The 16,469-nt window shown below is 36.9% G+C and overlaps 1 protein-coding gene across 1 annotated transcript in view; it reads right to left on the bottom strand.

Annotated features, from left to right (window-relative positions):
* The window catches only part of Rabep1 (rabaptin, RAB GTPase binding effector protein 1), a 94,695-nt gene that overhangs the window by 59,041 nt on the left and 19,185 nt on the right, over positions 1-16,469 (bottom strand). Inside the window, exon 3 of the mRNA XM_010605823.2 lies at positions 1,002-1,162. Within this exon, the coding sequence (XP_010604125.1) occupies positions 1,002-1,162 (161 nt within the window). The remainder of the gene's footprint in view (positions 1-1,001; positions 1,163-16,469) is intronic.

Raw genomic sequence — 16,469 nt, 5'->3', positions numbered from 1 at the left:
GATGAAAACAACACTGAGATTCCACCTCACCCCACAAAGAATGGCTGCTCTCAAGAAATCACTCAATAACAAATGTTGGCAGGGTTGTGGGGAGAAAGGAACCCTTCTCCCTTGTTGGTGGGAGTGCAGACTAGTGCAAGATCCCAATGATAAATGTAACTATACTGTATACTTAAAAAGTACCAACAAACTCAATAAAAAAAAAAGAAAAGAAAATGTGGTGTATATATACATAATGGAATAATATTCAGCCATAAAAAATAATATCCTGCCAGGTGTCATGGCACAAGCTTATAATCCCAGAACTTGGGAGGCTGAGGCAGGAGAATTGCCATGAATTAGGGGTGAGCCTGGGCTACATAGTGAGTTCAAGGCCAGCCTGAACTATACAGCACGAAATTTGGTCTCAAAAGAAAAAAAAACCCTGTTGTTCACAGGAGAATGAATGAAACGCAAGACTAACATGCTGTGTAAAGTAAGTCCGACTCACAAAGTTAAATCACATGAGGAACCTAAAATATAAATGAGTCAATGAATAAAATAAGGAGATGATAAGAAACTTGAAAATAGATTCTGGAGATGGATAAGAAGATTGAGGGGGAGGGAAGATGGAGGTAAAAGAAAGGAACATAAAGGGATTGAAAATGATGGAGATATTATATGCAAGTACCAATTCCCCAAAAGAAACACTCCTATTTTGTATTACCAACATGCACTAAAAACTTCCTCAGAATAAAGTTACCTAACAATACAGAAAAATAAAATACAATAAAATAAAAATATTTTTTAAAAACAAAAAATTTTGGAGAAAATAAGGAAGACAGACGTAGATATTATCTAAGCCAAGAGCATCACATTATATTGTATGGTATATTTAGGTCGTGTCCAAGTAATTCCACTAACAGAAAACAGAAAAGTATAGCTTCTAGTACCACAACATTTGCTGAAGCACTTTGCATTTCCATTCAAATATTTGTATAGATAAACACAATGCTTCATACCTTTTTCATTTCATTTTCTAAATTTTCTTCCTCTTGGCCTTCAGACAGCATTCGCCTCAAATCAGCTATTTCTCTTTCTGCAGATTCTCGATATTGTGCCCACTGTGTTCGTTCCTGCTCCAGCCTGAGATGAAACTGGTGCTCATAGTCACGAACTGTTTCTACAAAATATAATCATGTATTTCGTGTGTAAACATTAAGAAATAAAAATGTGTGGCACATTAAAATTTTTAAAGTTATACAAAAACTTATGCCCAATTTCTGGAAAATTTAATTCACTAAAAAAAGAATAAAAGAAACAAAGCTAACATGTCTACTTAGCATATGCACTACAAGGGCTTTACTAAATCACCATCTCTAACATTCACAATAAACCGGTACCATATATTAGTTTACAGTGGACAATCTTAGGAAGGAGTAAATAGTCTGGCCAATGTTTTATAATCAGAAATAAGCAGAGGCTGAACTCAAGCTTAAGGCCAAATGCAAAATCTGTTTTTAGACACTACTCTATGGCTGCAAGACAAATGCATGTAAAAAGGATATACCTCTGGAATATTTTACTATAACCCAAGATTCTAAATTGAGACAAATTCTATAGTCTTTATAAAATGGTTTGATCTTTCATATAATCTTAAAATATGTGACAGCTACTGCTGGTTACTAGATAACTTCCACTGTTGCTTCTTTACTAACAAAATCCCATTTTTGTTTAGGAAGTCAACACACCCAATTTAGGGTAGGAGAAAAAAATGGCAGAGCAGTGAATGGCAGCAACTTATCCAGATTCTAGAATCTAAAAAATAACAGCTTGGCAAGGAATCAAAGTGAGAGGAGGTTACACAGGAACCAGGAGGAAACTGACAAAGGAGAAGAAAAAAGTATAAAGTGATACAGAAGAAACAGGTTACATCACAGAGGAAAGAGACCCACCACAGACCCTGCTGATGCAAACAGCGGCTGGCCAGCCACCAGTCCAGTGACAAAGTGACGCCAAAAACTTTGTGCTCACGGAGAACCAGAGAACTACATTGGGACCAAGATAATCAGCTGCAGTTGGAATCAGCAAAGAAAATACAGGACACTGATTCCAGGATGGCCTTCAAGTCAACAGATGGTGAGTGACCTCAGTACAGCACCCACAGCCACAATGAGGGACAACAGCAGGCAGTGACACCACTGTAGAGAAGGGCTGAGTAATTGAACCTGGACCCCAGAGCAGCCCCTTGGCTCCAAGCTATACTCCACACTGTCAAGTTTCCAGACAATGAGGGAAGGACAGCCACAGGAGATAGACCAGTGGATGGAAAGCAGGCTGCAGGGAGTCCCACTGAGGACTGAGGCTGTTGAATATGGACCTGGCTCCTACAGTCAGAGGCCAGGTTCAGCCTGAGTTAACAGGACTGAAGTCCACATTGGCACCCTGTTCCTATTTTATGCACAAGTCTGCACCCAGCACCGTTTGGGGGCAGACTGCCACCTTCGTCTTCCAGTGGAATCAGAGCTACACCCTGGCTTGAGCTCCGCTCGTTAATCCTAGGCAGAGGAAAAGAGTCACATTCAAATAATAGAAATTTTTCTTATATTATTATTTTACTGTATTCTTTTCCTTTTTTTCCTTTTGATGTTTTCCTCCTCCTGTTCATTCTCACCATTTTTATTCTATTATTTACCCCCTTTTTTCTTTTATGAGCGTGTCTTTTTGTGTGTACTTCTCTGCTTGCCTTTTTCTTCCAATATAGTTTCTAGAAGGTAAGAGAAGTCTCCCTTGACTCTCTATAGCCTTCCTACTTTTATCCATATCTTTTTGTCTAACTTCTTTCTCCTGTTTCTTATTGTTTTTCTTTTCTTTCTTCTATCCCTTTCATTTGTCTCCCCTTAATATTTTTTCTAAATATTCCCCATTTCTCATTATCAATTTTGTATCCAGTTTTTCCTCTTATCCTCATCTAAATATGTAGCATAAATTTATCATCACTAGGTCCCTTTGCCCCTTTCCTGTTTCCTCCTTCTCATACCACATAACAGAAGACTTGAAAATTAAAAAAAAAAAAAAAAAGTTTTCTTTCTTCTCTTTCTCTCCTGGCATTACCACGTCCCCAGCCTCATGGGCTTCGGACAATTGATTCTATAAAATCACCACTGAATGCTGTTTTTACCATAGAGGAAATATAAGCAACACATTTAGTGCATATGAATTGTGGGTCAATACATGGGCTGTTATAATGCTTATCCTATAATTGTGGATTTCTTCTCTAGGCTAAAGTTATTTCTCAACTAACCCTGACAGATACCACTGTAACAGATTAGTCTGTTACTACTGTAGCTGATTTAATTTCTTTATTTCTTTATTTCTTTATTTTTGGTATGGGGGATTGAACTTGGGACCCTGCGCTCGCAAAGCCAGCAGCAGTATCATTGAGCTAAATCCCCGGCCCCCTGTAGCTGATTTAAATGCATAGGAATAATATTGACTCAGTGGACAATTTCATACCAGTCAATCTGTCTGCTGATTCCAGCATCACACCAAGGGAGAGGGACAGCAAGAGTTCCTAACCCAAGGATGGGGATTTAGCTCAGTGGTTTTGCTGCCTGCCTTGCAAGTGAAAGGTCCTGAGTTTGATCCCCAGTACCCCCCCAAAAAAAAGAGCTCCTAACCCAAGAACTTGGACTGGATCATACTGTATAAGAATGTCTACAATCCAGGGGAATGAAGTCCTGAGTCTGAGTCAGCTTTAGCTCTGCAGTGGAAAGTTCAGAGTAGTTATTTGGGTATGTGCATTCAGACTCTGGCAAAGAAGCTACTTGGGAATCACATACACAATGTCTTATTGGAATATTTAATCTGTGTTCCCAGACATATTATAGGTTTAAGTTCTTGTACATTTCTATATTTCGTAATATGGGGTTATGTCATGTGTTTATTAAGTTGTTGCTTTTGTGTATTTGTTGTCTCATTGGCTCTGATCTAATAGGTATTTGGGTTCTCTAACTTGTCTCAGATCCCTATCTAGTTTCTTCACCTCAAAACCCTGAAACTATATTAACATGTTTCTTTATTGTTTTTCCAAACACATAAATTCCTCCTCCCAAGCCTTTAAATTTCCCACACTGAGCTCCCTCACAGTCACTCCTATCTTTTCTAGTATTAACTCTCCATCTTTCCCATCCTATCCCTTTGACTTATCCATATCGTATTTTGCTTACTTTCCTCCCTACTAGTAGGTTCTGACAACCATATAGCTTTCCTCAGTCATAAAGTAAATCTCCAGGCTGAGGATTTAGCTTAGTGATTCCACTGCCTGCCTAACAAGCACAAGGACCCAAGTTCAATCCCTGGTACCAAAAAAATAAATAAAGTAAATCTCCTTTTTCCCATATCTCATGCTTGCCCCCACAAATATCTTCTGAAAACTCTCAATACCAAACCTTCAACTCAACTAAAGTACTCCAATAGAATCAGACCCTATATAAACCTTTTCTTCTCATCTACCACTATCCCCCCCTTTAAACCTCTCCCTCAGGCTCTAACACCTGTCATCCAACCACCTCATATTCTCCTCATTCCACCTCACCTACCTCACTGCAGAACCACCACAAATAATAGACTGTCATAGTGTGCACAGAGGACAGACAAAAGGAGGAAGTGTAGCTGCAAGAACTTTCATATAGAAGTGTTGTAAAGAGAGTTCTGCCATAATATCAGTAAGTGTGTGCACACACCAGGGAGTACCTGCATGGACCATAGTGGCCAAGCTGCAGGTAAATCTCAGCTAGGGCCCCACCCCATCCCCAGAGGTGCGGACACATGTGCCCAAACCACAGCCCACGTACAAAAGAGCTGCACAGGCATGCAAGCTTCATCCAGAGTCCCACCATACCATTGGCCACAGCCAGGGGCACACCTGGAAAAGAACTAAAAGATGCAAAAGCAACAGCCACAGGCTCACCCTGATAGCCCTGATAAGAGCCTGAAGACCCTAGCCAGAAGCCTACACAGACAACAGGAACTGGGATACACAGCCCCCAGCTAACCTCCCTGGCCCCAGACAACAGCTACATAAGGGCCCCAGTGAGAGGCACACCTTGATATCATCCTAAGTGTACACAGGCCCCAGCCAGAATCACACCCAGACAACAAGTCAGCACAGGGATATAGAAGACCACCATTCTAAACATAGGAATCAGAGTACTGGGAGCAGCAAAGTAAAGGCTGCCGGGTGGCCTGCTAAGAACTGAAGACCACTGGGTGAGCAAAAAGTTTCCTTAACAAAGGCACTGCAGGCTGCATCTGTTGAAATGAGAAGACAAGGAAATAAGTCTCAAAACCAGACTTCCAGATCACCTAAGGCAACCCCAAAGGGAAACAAGATGGAACAAGCTGCTACTGAACCGCCAATGAAAAAGGACCTGGAAAAAATGAAATCAGAAATAATTTATCAAATAACAACAAAGACTGTACCCATAGTACAAGACATGATTAATAAATCTAGAGAAAACACAGATTAAAAAATAGAGGAGCTGAGAAACATGATAGAATCCCAACATAGGAAAACATAAGGAATCCATAAAATAGATGCAAACAGATTTCCAAGACTTTTAAAACTCCACTGAAAGTTTACACAGCAAAACAAGCCAATGCGAGTACAGAATTTCAGATACAGAAGACAGGATTGCAATTAGTGACCAGGAAAAGAAAAATCTCTTAAAAATAGTAAGGGACCATGAGAGATCAATCTAGCAGCTGCTAGACAATTCAAAAAAGAATAACTTAAGACTGGCTGGAGTCAATGAAGAAACAGGAGAGCATGCGGATGACATAAAAAACTGTTCACCAAAGTAATGGCAGAAAACTTCCCAAATAGGGGAAAAGAACCTGACATATAGATAATTGAGGCTTATAGGAATCCCACCAGCCCAGATTAAAAAAAAAATCTACACATAGACAGATAATTGTTAAGATTCCAAAAACCTAAAAGAAGAATAAATTTCTACAATCAGTTAAGAAAAAAGAAACAAGTCACGAACAAAGGAAAGCCCATCACAATCACAGCACACTTCTCAACACAAACCCACAAAGCAAGAAGAGCTTGGAGTGACATATTTCAAGCCCTAAAGGAAAACAACCTCCAACCCAGACTGATGTACCCTGAAAAACTCTTTCAAAATGAATGGAGAGGGCCAGGCATTTAGCTCTGTGGTTCTGCCGCCTGCCTTGCAAGCCCAAGGGCCCAAGTTCAATCCCCAGTATGAAAAAAACCAAAACAAAACAAAAAAAACAAAATGAATGGAGAAATAAGATACTTTCATAACAAAGAGCGCCTTAGGAATTTCATGAATACTAAACCAGCACTACAAAAATTTTAAACAATATCCTAGGAAAAGACAATGAGGATCACAACTTCAAGAAGCCCAGCAGAATGAATCCATCAGGCACAACAAGAAATTAAATGCAAAGGGGGAGAATCCAACAAAAAGAAAAAGTCATGACAAGGATAAGTCAATACATATCAGTTAAAACCATCAATGTCGATGGCCTCAATTCACCAGTCAAAAGAAACAGACTGACAGAATGGGTCAAGAAGCAAGATCCAACAATATTCTGCACACAAGAAACACACTTAATGTAAAAAGAAACTCATAGACTGAAAGTTAAAGGGTGAAAAACAATTCTCCATGTGACAGGAACCCAAATAAAAACAGGTGTAGCTATCTTCTTTGCAGATCAAATGGATTTCAAACCAACACTGATTAAGAGAGACAAAGAGGGACACTACATCCTTGTAAAGGGAACAATCCAAAAGGAAGAGATGACAATCATAAATATATATGCACCAAACACAAGTGTGCCCAACTATATAAAACAATTACTAACTGACGTGAAAAATCATATAAGCACTAATACAATAGTAGTGGGAAACCTCAATACTCCACTGTCACAAATGGATCAACCAGGCAAAAAATAAACAATAGTCGAAGTCAAACTCTTGAACAAGTGAACTTAAGATGTTTACACAGTGTTTCACCCCATAAAATCAGAAAACACATTCTTTTCAGCTGCACATGGATTGGTCTCCAAAACAGACTACATACTCATAGGACATGTTAAGTAAGCAAAAAGGAAAAGAAGTTATCCCCTATATATTATCAGACCATAGCATGATGAAATTGGAGATTCACAGAAAAATAAACTGCAAGAATTTCATAAACACATGGAAAATGAACAACACACTTCTGAATAACCAATGGGTCACAGAGGAAATTAAAGAAAAAATCAGATAGTTCCTACAATTAAATGACAATGACAATACAACGTATAGGAATCTGTGGGACACAATGAAAGCAGTCTTACAAGGGAAATTCATAGCAGTGAATACTCATATTAGGAAAACAGAATGAGCTCAATTATATAACCTCATCTGAACTTCAAATTTCCAGAAAAAAAAGAGCAGGTCAAACCCAAAGCTCATACAAGGGAGGAAATTATAAAGATCAGGGCCGGCATGGTGGCACATGCCTGTAATCCCAGCACTCAGGAGGCTGAGGCAGGAGGATCGCTGTGAGTACGAGACCAGCCTGGGCTACATAGTGAGTTCCAGTTCAGTCTCAACTACATAGTGAGACCCTGTCTCAAAAAAAAACAAAAAATAAAAATAAAATAAAATAAAGATCAGGGCAGAAATTAATGCAACGGAGACTTAGACAACAATACAAAAAAATCAATGAAGCCAAGAGTTGGTCCTTTGAAAGGATAAACAAAATTGACAAATCCTCAGCCAACCTTATCAAGAAAGGAAAGAAAAGGCCCAAATCCACGCAATTAGGAATGAAAAGGATGAAATTACAATGGACCCAGTAGAAATCCAGAGGATCATCACCAATACCTACTTTGAGAACCTATATGCCAATAAGATGGAAAATACAGAAGAAATGGATAGATTCCTAGATTTGTATGAATCAAAGTTGAACAAAGATGACCTAAAAATTCTAAACAATCTAGTATCAAATCAATGTAATTGAAAACATAATTAAAAACTTACCAACTAAGAAAATTCCAGGTCTTGATGGCTTCACTGCTGAATTCTACAAGACATTTAGAGAGGAACTACTGCCACTCCTGTTTAAACTCTTCTATGAAATTTAAAGGGAAGCAATACTCCTGAATTCATTCGTGGAAGCAAGCATCACAATGATCCCAAAAGCAGAGAAAGAAAGACCCAACCAGTCTTTATCTTTAAGAAAGACTTAAAGAGAACTATAGGCCAATCTCTCTAATGAACATAGATGCAAAAATCTTTAACAAGTTACTCACAAATAGAATGCAGGAGATCATGAAGATCATACACCCTGACCAAGTGGGATTCATCCCAGGGATACAGGGATGGTTCAACATATGCAAATCAATAAGTGTAATACACTATATTAATAAAGCCAAGGACAATATCCATGATCATCACAATAGATGCAGAAAAAGCATTCGACAAAATCCAATACATTTATGATTAAAACCCCTCCAAAAATAGGAATAGACAGCCTCTACCTCAATCTGATAAAAGCCCTTTATGAAAAATCAACAGCCAATATCATACTAAATGGTCAAAAACTGAAATCCTTTCACACTAAAATCAGGAACAAGACACAATGTCCAGTATCACTACTCCTGTTACATAGTTTTGGAAACAATGGTCACAGCAATTACACAAGAGAAAGAAATAAAAGGAATAATGTTAGGAAAGGAAGAAGTCAAAGTGTCATTATTTGCAGATGACATGATACTCTATTTAGAAGACCCCAAGAACTCCACCAAAAGCCTTCTACACTTAATAATAAAATCTAGCAAAGTAGCTGGATACAAGGTCAACACACAAAAATTAATAGCTTTTCTGCATATGAAAAGCAGACTCATTGAGAGAGAAGTGAGACAAAGAATCCCTTTCACAAGAGCATCCAAAAAAAAGTTGAAATACCTAGGAATCCACCTAAAAAAAGAAATCAAAGACCTCTACTCTGTAAATTACAACACTCTGAAAAAAGAGATTGAAGAGGATATCAGAAAATAGAAAGACATCTCTTGATTCTGGGTAGGAAGAATCAACACAGTCAAAATGGCCATACTTACAAAACTACTATACAGATTCAATACAATCCCAATTGAAATCCCAGCAGCATACTTCACAGACCTTGAGAAAACAATCCAAAAATTCATTTGTAAAAAGAAGAGACCTAAAATAGCAAAATCAATTCTACGAAATAAAGACAATCCTCAACTTGAAACTATTCTACAAAGCTGTGATAAAAACAACATGGTACTGGCAAAGAAACAGACCTGAGGACCAGTGGAACAGATTAGAAGATGCAAAAACAAGTCCAGACACACTCAGCCACCTTCTCTTCGTAAAAGGAGCCAAACACCCTCATTGGAAGAAAGATAGCCTCTTTAATAAATGGTGCTGGAAAAACTGGGTTTCAAATTGCCAAAGATTGAAGTTAGACCTGTATCTCTCATCATGCACTAAACTAAAATAAAAATGGATTAAAGATCTAAATATTAAAACAAAAGCACTAAACTGGCTGGAAAAGAGGTTAAGTAGAACTCTTGAAGATATTGGTGTAGGAAAAGATTTTATGAACAAAACCTCAGTTGCACGTGAACTAGCACAATCAACTAGTAGGATCTCTAAAAAGCTTCTGCACAACAAGAGAAACAACGAATGGTGAGAAGAGACAACCCACAATGTGGGAAAAAATTTTTACCAGCTCTTCCTCAGACAAAGTCTACCATCTAGAATATATAAAGAACTTAAAAAAGTCAGACCTCCCAAATTTAAAAACCCAATCGAAAAATGGGCATCTGAAATGAACAGACATTTCTCAGACAAACAAGTAAAAGCAGCAAGTAAATATATGAAACAATGTTCAACATCACTGGTCATTCGAGAGATGCAAATGAAAACAACACTGAGATTCTACCTCACCCCAGAAAGAATGGCTGCTATCATGAAATCAACCAATGACAAATGCTGCCGGGGCTGTGGGGAAAGAGAAACCCTACTCCACTGATGGTGGGACTGTAGACTAGTGCAACCACTGTGGAAACCAGTATGGAGACACCTCAAAGAACTAGGATTGGAGGTTCCATTTGCTATTCCCCTGCTGGGTATCTTTGCCAAAGAATTAAAAGAATCACCACAATAATATATGTGCATCCATGTTCACAGCAGCACAATTCATTATAGCAAAAACTTGGAAAGAGCCCATCTGCCCATCAACTGCCCATCAACAGGAGACTGGATAAAGAAAATGTGTGTTTTTTTTTTTATAACATGGAGTAGTACTCAGCCATAAAGAATGAGAAACTAGAGACATTTTTAGCTAAATGGATGCACATTGAGGTGATACTTTTTTTTTCCTCATTGAGTTTATTGGTACATTTTAGGTATATGGTACAGTTACATTCATCATTGGGATCTTGTACCTTTACATGACAGGTCTTGGTCTTGGTCATTTTTCCCCATTATCCCTGCTCTCCCTTCACCCCCACCTCCCTTCCCTATTTAAAAATACTTTATTTCCATTTTTTCATTTGTCATATTTTTTTCTTTTCCCTTATTTCCTTTCCCCTACCCTTCCCACTTTCCCTATACTTTTAGCCCTTTTCTTCCTATTTCACATTGTCAATTATACCATTAGGATCTTATGTACCATTATAGTTTTTCACACCAGAAACTATTCGTAACTATTCGGTATTTATACATGTGTGACTTATTTATTTCACTTAGGAGTATATCCTCAATATGTATCCATTTTCCTATGAATGACTCTAAATTTCTCATTCTTTATGGCTGAATAGTATTCCATTTTATAGAAAAACCACATCTTCTTTATCCAGTCTCCAACTGATGGGCAAATGGGCTGTTTCCAAGTTTTAGCTATTACAAACTGTGCCGCTATAAACATAGGTGAGCATATATCACTGTGGTATGATTCTTTTCAATCTTTTGGAAAGATATCCAGTAGAGGGATGGCTGGGTCAAATGGAACCTCTAATTCCAACTCTTTGAGGTATCTCCATATTGATTTCCATAGTGGTTACACCAGTCTGCACTCCCAGCAACAACGGAGAAGGGTTCCTTTCTCCCCACAACCCCGCCAGCATTTGTTACTGGTTAATTTCTTGATAGCAGCCATTCTTTGTGGTATGAGGTGGAATCTCGGTGTTGTTTTCATCTGCATCTCTCGAGTGACCAGTGCTATGGAACATTTTTTCATAAATTTACATGCTGCTTTTACTTCTTTGTCTGAGAAATGTCTGTTCATTTCAGATGTCCATTTTTTAATCTGGGTCTTTATATTTGGGGGTCCTGATTTTTTTGAGTTCCTTATATACTTTAGATAATAGTCCTTTGTCTGAGGAGCAGCTGGTAAAAATTTTTTCCCACATTTTAGGTTGTCTCTTAGTTCTGTTGATGGTTTCTTTTGCAGTGCAGAAGCTTTTTAATAAGATGAGATCCCAGTTGTTGATTCTTTCTGCTAGTTCCCATGCTACTGAGGATTTGTTCATAAAGTCTTTTCCTATGCCAATGTCTTCGAGTATTCTGACTAACTTATCTTCCAGTAAATTTAGTGACTCTTTTTTTAATATTTAGATCTTTAATCCACTTGGATTTTAGTTTAGTGCACGGTGAAAGATAAGGGTCTAGTTTTAATCTTTGGCAGGTTGAGATCCAGTTTTTCTAACACCATTTTTTAAAAAGGCTATCTTGCCTCCAGTGTGGATAGTTGGCTCCTTTGTCAAAGATGAGGTAGCTGAGTACATCTGGGGTTGTTTTTGTATCTTCCCCTCTATTCCACTGATCCTCAGGTCTGTTTCTTTGCCAGTACCATGCTGTTTTTATCACAGTAGCTTTGTAGTATAGTTTCAGATTGGGAATTGTTATACCTGCTACCATATCTCTGTTGCCTAGGATGGCTTTTGCTATTCTAGGTCTCTTATGGTTCCAAATGAATTTTTGGATTCTTTTTTCTAGTTCTGTGAAATATAGTGTTGGAATTTCAATCGGAATTGCACTGAATCTGTATAGTAGTTTTGGTAGTATGGCCATTTTCACTATGCTGATTCTTCCTACTCAGGAACAGAGGATATCTTTCCATTCTTATATCCTCTTTGATCTCTTTTTTCATAATGCTGCAGTTTTCACTGTAGAGGTCTTTTGCTTCTTTCATTAGATTGATTCCTAGATATTTCATTTTTTTGGATGCTATTGTGAAAGGAATTGTTTCCCTAATTTCTCTCTCAATGAGTTTGTTATTTGTGTACAAGAAGGCTATTGATTTTTGAGTGTTGACCTTGAGGCGATACTCTTAAGTGAAATAAATAGAATACAAATGTGTAAATACTGAATAGTTTCTCCCATGTGAGAAACTGAAAGTGTAAATAAGGACTAAAAGGTATAATATAGATAATTTGTAATAGGAAGAAAAGGTGCAAAGTGGAAGGGGAAATGGGAGGGGTAGGGGAAAAGAAATATGGGAATGGAATTAACATGAGAAAAAGAAAAAATGGAAACAAAGTCTTTGTAGTTAGGGAGGGGTGGAGGGATTAGAGGGAGGGGAGGTGAATGGCGGAAAAATTAAGAATCAAGTCGGATTATGTAAAGATGCAAATTTCCAATGATTTTTTTTTGGGGGGGTACCGGGGATTGAACTCAGGTCTTTGCGCTGTCAAGGCAGGTGGCAGAATCACTGAGCTAAATCCCCGGCCAAATTTCCAATGATGAATGCCACTACACTGTATACTTTAAATGTAACAATAAAATTAATTAATAAAAAAAGAAGTGTTATAAAATAGAATTTGTTGATACTGTTATAACCAGAACTAATTCTTTCAGAAAAAAAATAGGAGCAGAGTCCAAGACACTTAAAGAACAAAAAGAATAAATACTAGCACTTCACATACAAAGCTGAAAATTATTCACAGGGAGAAAACATCAGGCTATAAATCTTCATATAATCTACAAACTCTTCTCTATTCTTCAACCTGCATTACTTCTCAAAAAAGGGGGGGTGTGTTATACAAGTACACACACACACACACACACACACACACACACACACAAAACAGCTACACATAAGAGCATAGGGATGCAAAAAAACAGAAGAGCCCCGAATTCTGCCAACATCCCAAACAGAGCTAAGGGTCACAAAGGGAGAAGGAAACAAATACCAGGTAGCAGAAATCTATAGAAAAGTTCATAGAAGGGATGAAGAAAACAGATGAGCTCAAAGAGAAAAAGAACAAAAAATTCTCAATAATTTCATTCAATATGCCAGAGTGCATTCTATGGAATAGGTAAAAAGCTGTATGAGCTAACCAAAACAGTTCAAAATTTGAAAGATATATTCAACAAGAATATGGAATCCTCAAAAAGATGTCAGACAGGAACACCCGAAATAAAAACCTGTATAGAATTCATAAATTGCATAAGTGAATTATGATAAAAAAACTCAAAGAAGCCAAAGACAAAATAAGGAACAGGAGATTATCCAGCAGCTACTAAATGAAAATAAGCAGACCAATTTAAAGATAATTGTAGTTACAGAAAAAACTAGAAGATAGCACAGATGGACTTGCTAACATGTTTACAGAAATCATAGAAGTAAATTTCTCAAATACAGGAAGAATCTGAAATACAAGTAAGCAATGCTTACAGAACACTGAACAAATACGACAAAAAAGAAGCTCACCAAGTCATATCTTTATTAAATTATCAGACATCCAGCCAAAAAAACCAAACAGAATTTTTAAAGTAGCCAGAGAAAACCAAAAAATCACATATAAAGATAAACTGATTAGTATGAAAAAGTATAAATAAGAATCGAAAAGTATAATTGATAATGTGAGATAGGAAGAAAAGCTCTAAAGTGGGAGAGGTAGGGGAAAGGAAAGAAGGGAAAAGAGAAAAATATAAGAAAAGGAAAAAATGGAAAAAAAGTCTTTGTAAATAGGGAACAGTGGAAGGGGTGATGGGAGGGCAGGGGAATGGGGAAAAAATAAGCACCAAGATACACCATGTAAAGGTACAAGATCCCAATGACGAATGTAACTGTATTGTATACCTAAAATGTACCAATGAACTTTATGGAAAAACAGAAACACAGAGGAAACAAGTGAGGTCGATGTACAAACAGCAACAAAAAACAGGAAAAGTAAAACAAAGGATTTATCAACAGAAGACAGTAATAGTAAATAACTACCACATCTCAGTAATATCTCTCAACATTAACAACCTCAATTCTCTAATTAAAAGATACAGACTGGAAGACTACATTAAAAACCAGAATCTTGTCAGGGATATAGCTCAGTGGCACCATGCATGCCTAGTCAGCACAAGGTACTGAGTTCAGTCCCTGATACAAAAATAAATAAATACATACATACATTCATACATACATACAAACAAAAACCAGAGTCTAACAGTCTGTTGCTTTCAAGAAATTCACCTAATTCAAAAAGATATTCATAGACTAAAAATTAAAGGATGGAAAACAACATTTCATGCATCCAGACCCCAAATACAAGCAAGGGTAGCAATTCTAGTATCACACACAGTAGACTTCAAGTTGCAACTAATTAGAAGAGACAAAGAAGGTCACTATATACTAGTTCAGGGAATAGTCCAAAAAATAAGAGTTAACACTGATAAACACATATGCACCCAATACTGAAGCACCTATTTTCAAAAAAAAAAACAGAAACTGCTGAAATTAAATGATTAAATAAACATGAACACAATCACTGTAGGGGATTTTAACACCGTACTTTCACAAAGAGATAGATCAACTAAACAAAAAACCAATATAGAAATATCAAAGCTGAACCACACTCTTAAACATATGGACTTAATATATACAATGTTGCACCCCTCTACAACAAAATATGCCTTTTTAGCCACACATGGTCCTTTTTCCATAATATGTAGATCACATTCTAGTCCACAAAGCCTACTTAAGTAAAAAGAATTGAAATTATCCCATATAAACTATTAATTACTGTGCAATTAAAATACAAATCAACAACAGAAGAAATTTCAAAAAAGGCAAAAGCTCTAGGAAAATTAACAACATACTCCTAACAACCAATGGCTCACAGAAGGAACCAAAGAAAATATTTTAAAATTTCCGGAAATTAATGACATGATGGTAGAACTCAACCAAACCTCTGGGATACTATGGAAGCAATTCTAAGAGGAAAATTCATCATAATCAATGCTCACATTTGGAAAACAAAAAGCTCTAGTAAGTAACTATACAAGATACATTAAGATACTTGAGAAACAACAAACCAGCCCCAAACCAAAATTAAGAAAGGAAATTATAAAGATGAGAGTGGAAATTAATGAAATTGTAGTCCCTGATACAAAAATAAATAAATACATACATACATTCATACATACATACAAACAAAAACCAGAGTCTAACAGTCTGTTGCTTTCAAGAAATTCACCTAATTCAAAAAGATATTCATAGACTAAAAATTAAAGGATGGAAAACAACATTTCATGCATCCAGACCCCAAATACAAGCAAGGGTAGCAATTCTAGTATCACACACAGTAGACTTCAAGTTGCAACTAATTAGAAGAGACAAAGAAGGTCACTATATACTAGTTCAGGGAATAGTCCAAAAAATAAGAGTTAACACTGATAAACACATATGCACCCAATACTGAAGCACCTATTTTCAAAAAAAAAAACAGAAACTGCTGAAATTAAATGATTAAATAAACATGAACACAATCACTGTAGGGGATTTTAACACCGTACTTTCACAAAGAGATAGATCAACTAAACAAAAAACCAATATAGAAATATCAAAGCTGAACCACACTCTTAAACATATGGACTTAATATATACAATGTTGCACCCCTCTACAACAAAATATGCCTTTTTAGCCACACATGGTCCTTTTTCCATAATATGTAGATCACATTCTAGTCCACAAAGCCTACTTAAGTAAAAAGAATTGAAATTATCCCATATAAACTATTAATTACTGTGCAATTAAAATACAAATCAACAACAGAAGAAATTTCAAAAAAGGCAAAAGCTCTAGGAAAATTAACAACATACTCCTAACAACCAATGGCTCACAGAAGGAACCAAAGAAAATATTTTAAAATTTCCGGAAATTAATGACATGATGGTAGAACTCAACCAAACCTCTGGGATACTATGGAAGCAATTCTAAGAGGAAAATTCATCATAATCAATGCTCACATTTGGAAAACAAAAAGCTCTAGTAAGTAACTATACAAGATACATTAAGATACTTGAGAAACAACAAACCAGCCCCAAACCAAAATTAAGAAAGGAAATTATAAAGATGAGAGTGGAAATTAATGAAATTGAGGGCCGGGGATTTAGCTCAGCAGTTCGGTGGCCTGCCTCGCAAGCGCAAGGACCTGAGTT

The sequence above is a fragment of the Fukomys damarensis genome, unplaced genomic scaffold, assembly GCF_012274545.1.
Source record: "Fukomys damarensis isolate Sample0158 unplaced genomic scaffold, DMR_v1.0_HiC HiC_scaffold_13, whole genome shotgun sequence".
Lineage (NCBI taxonomy): Eukaryota > Metazoa > Chordata > Mammalia > Rodentia > Bathyergidae > Fukomys > Fukomys damarensis.
Note: the sequence above shows the minus strand (reverse complement) of the source record. Positions and strands in the feature narration are given on the sequence as shown.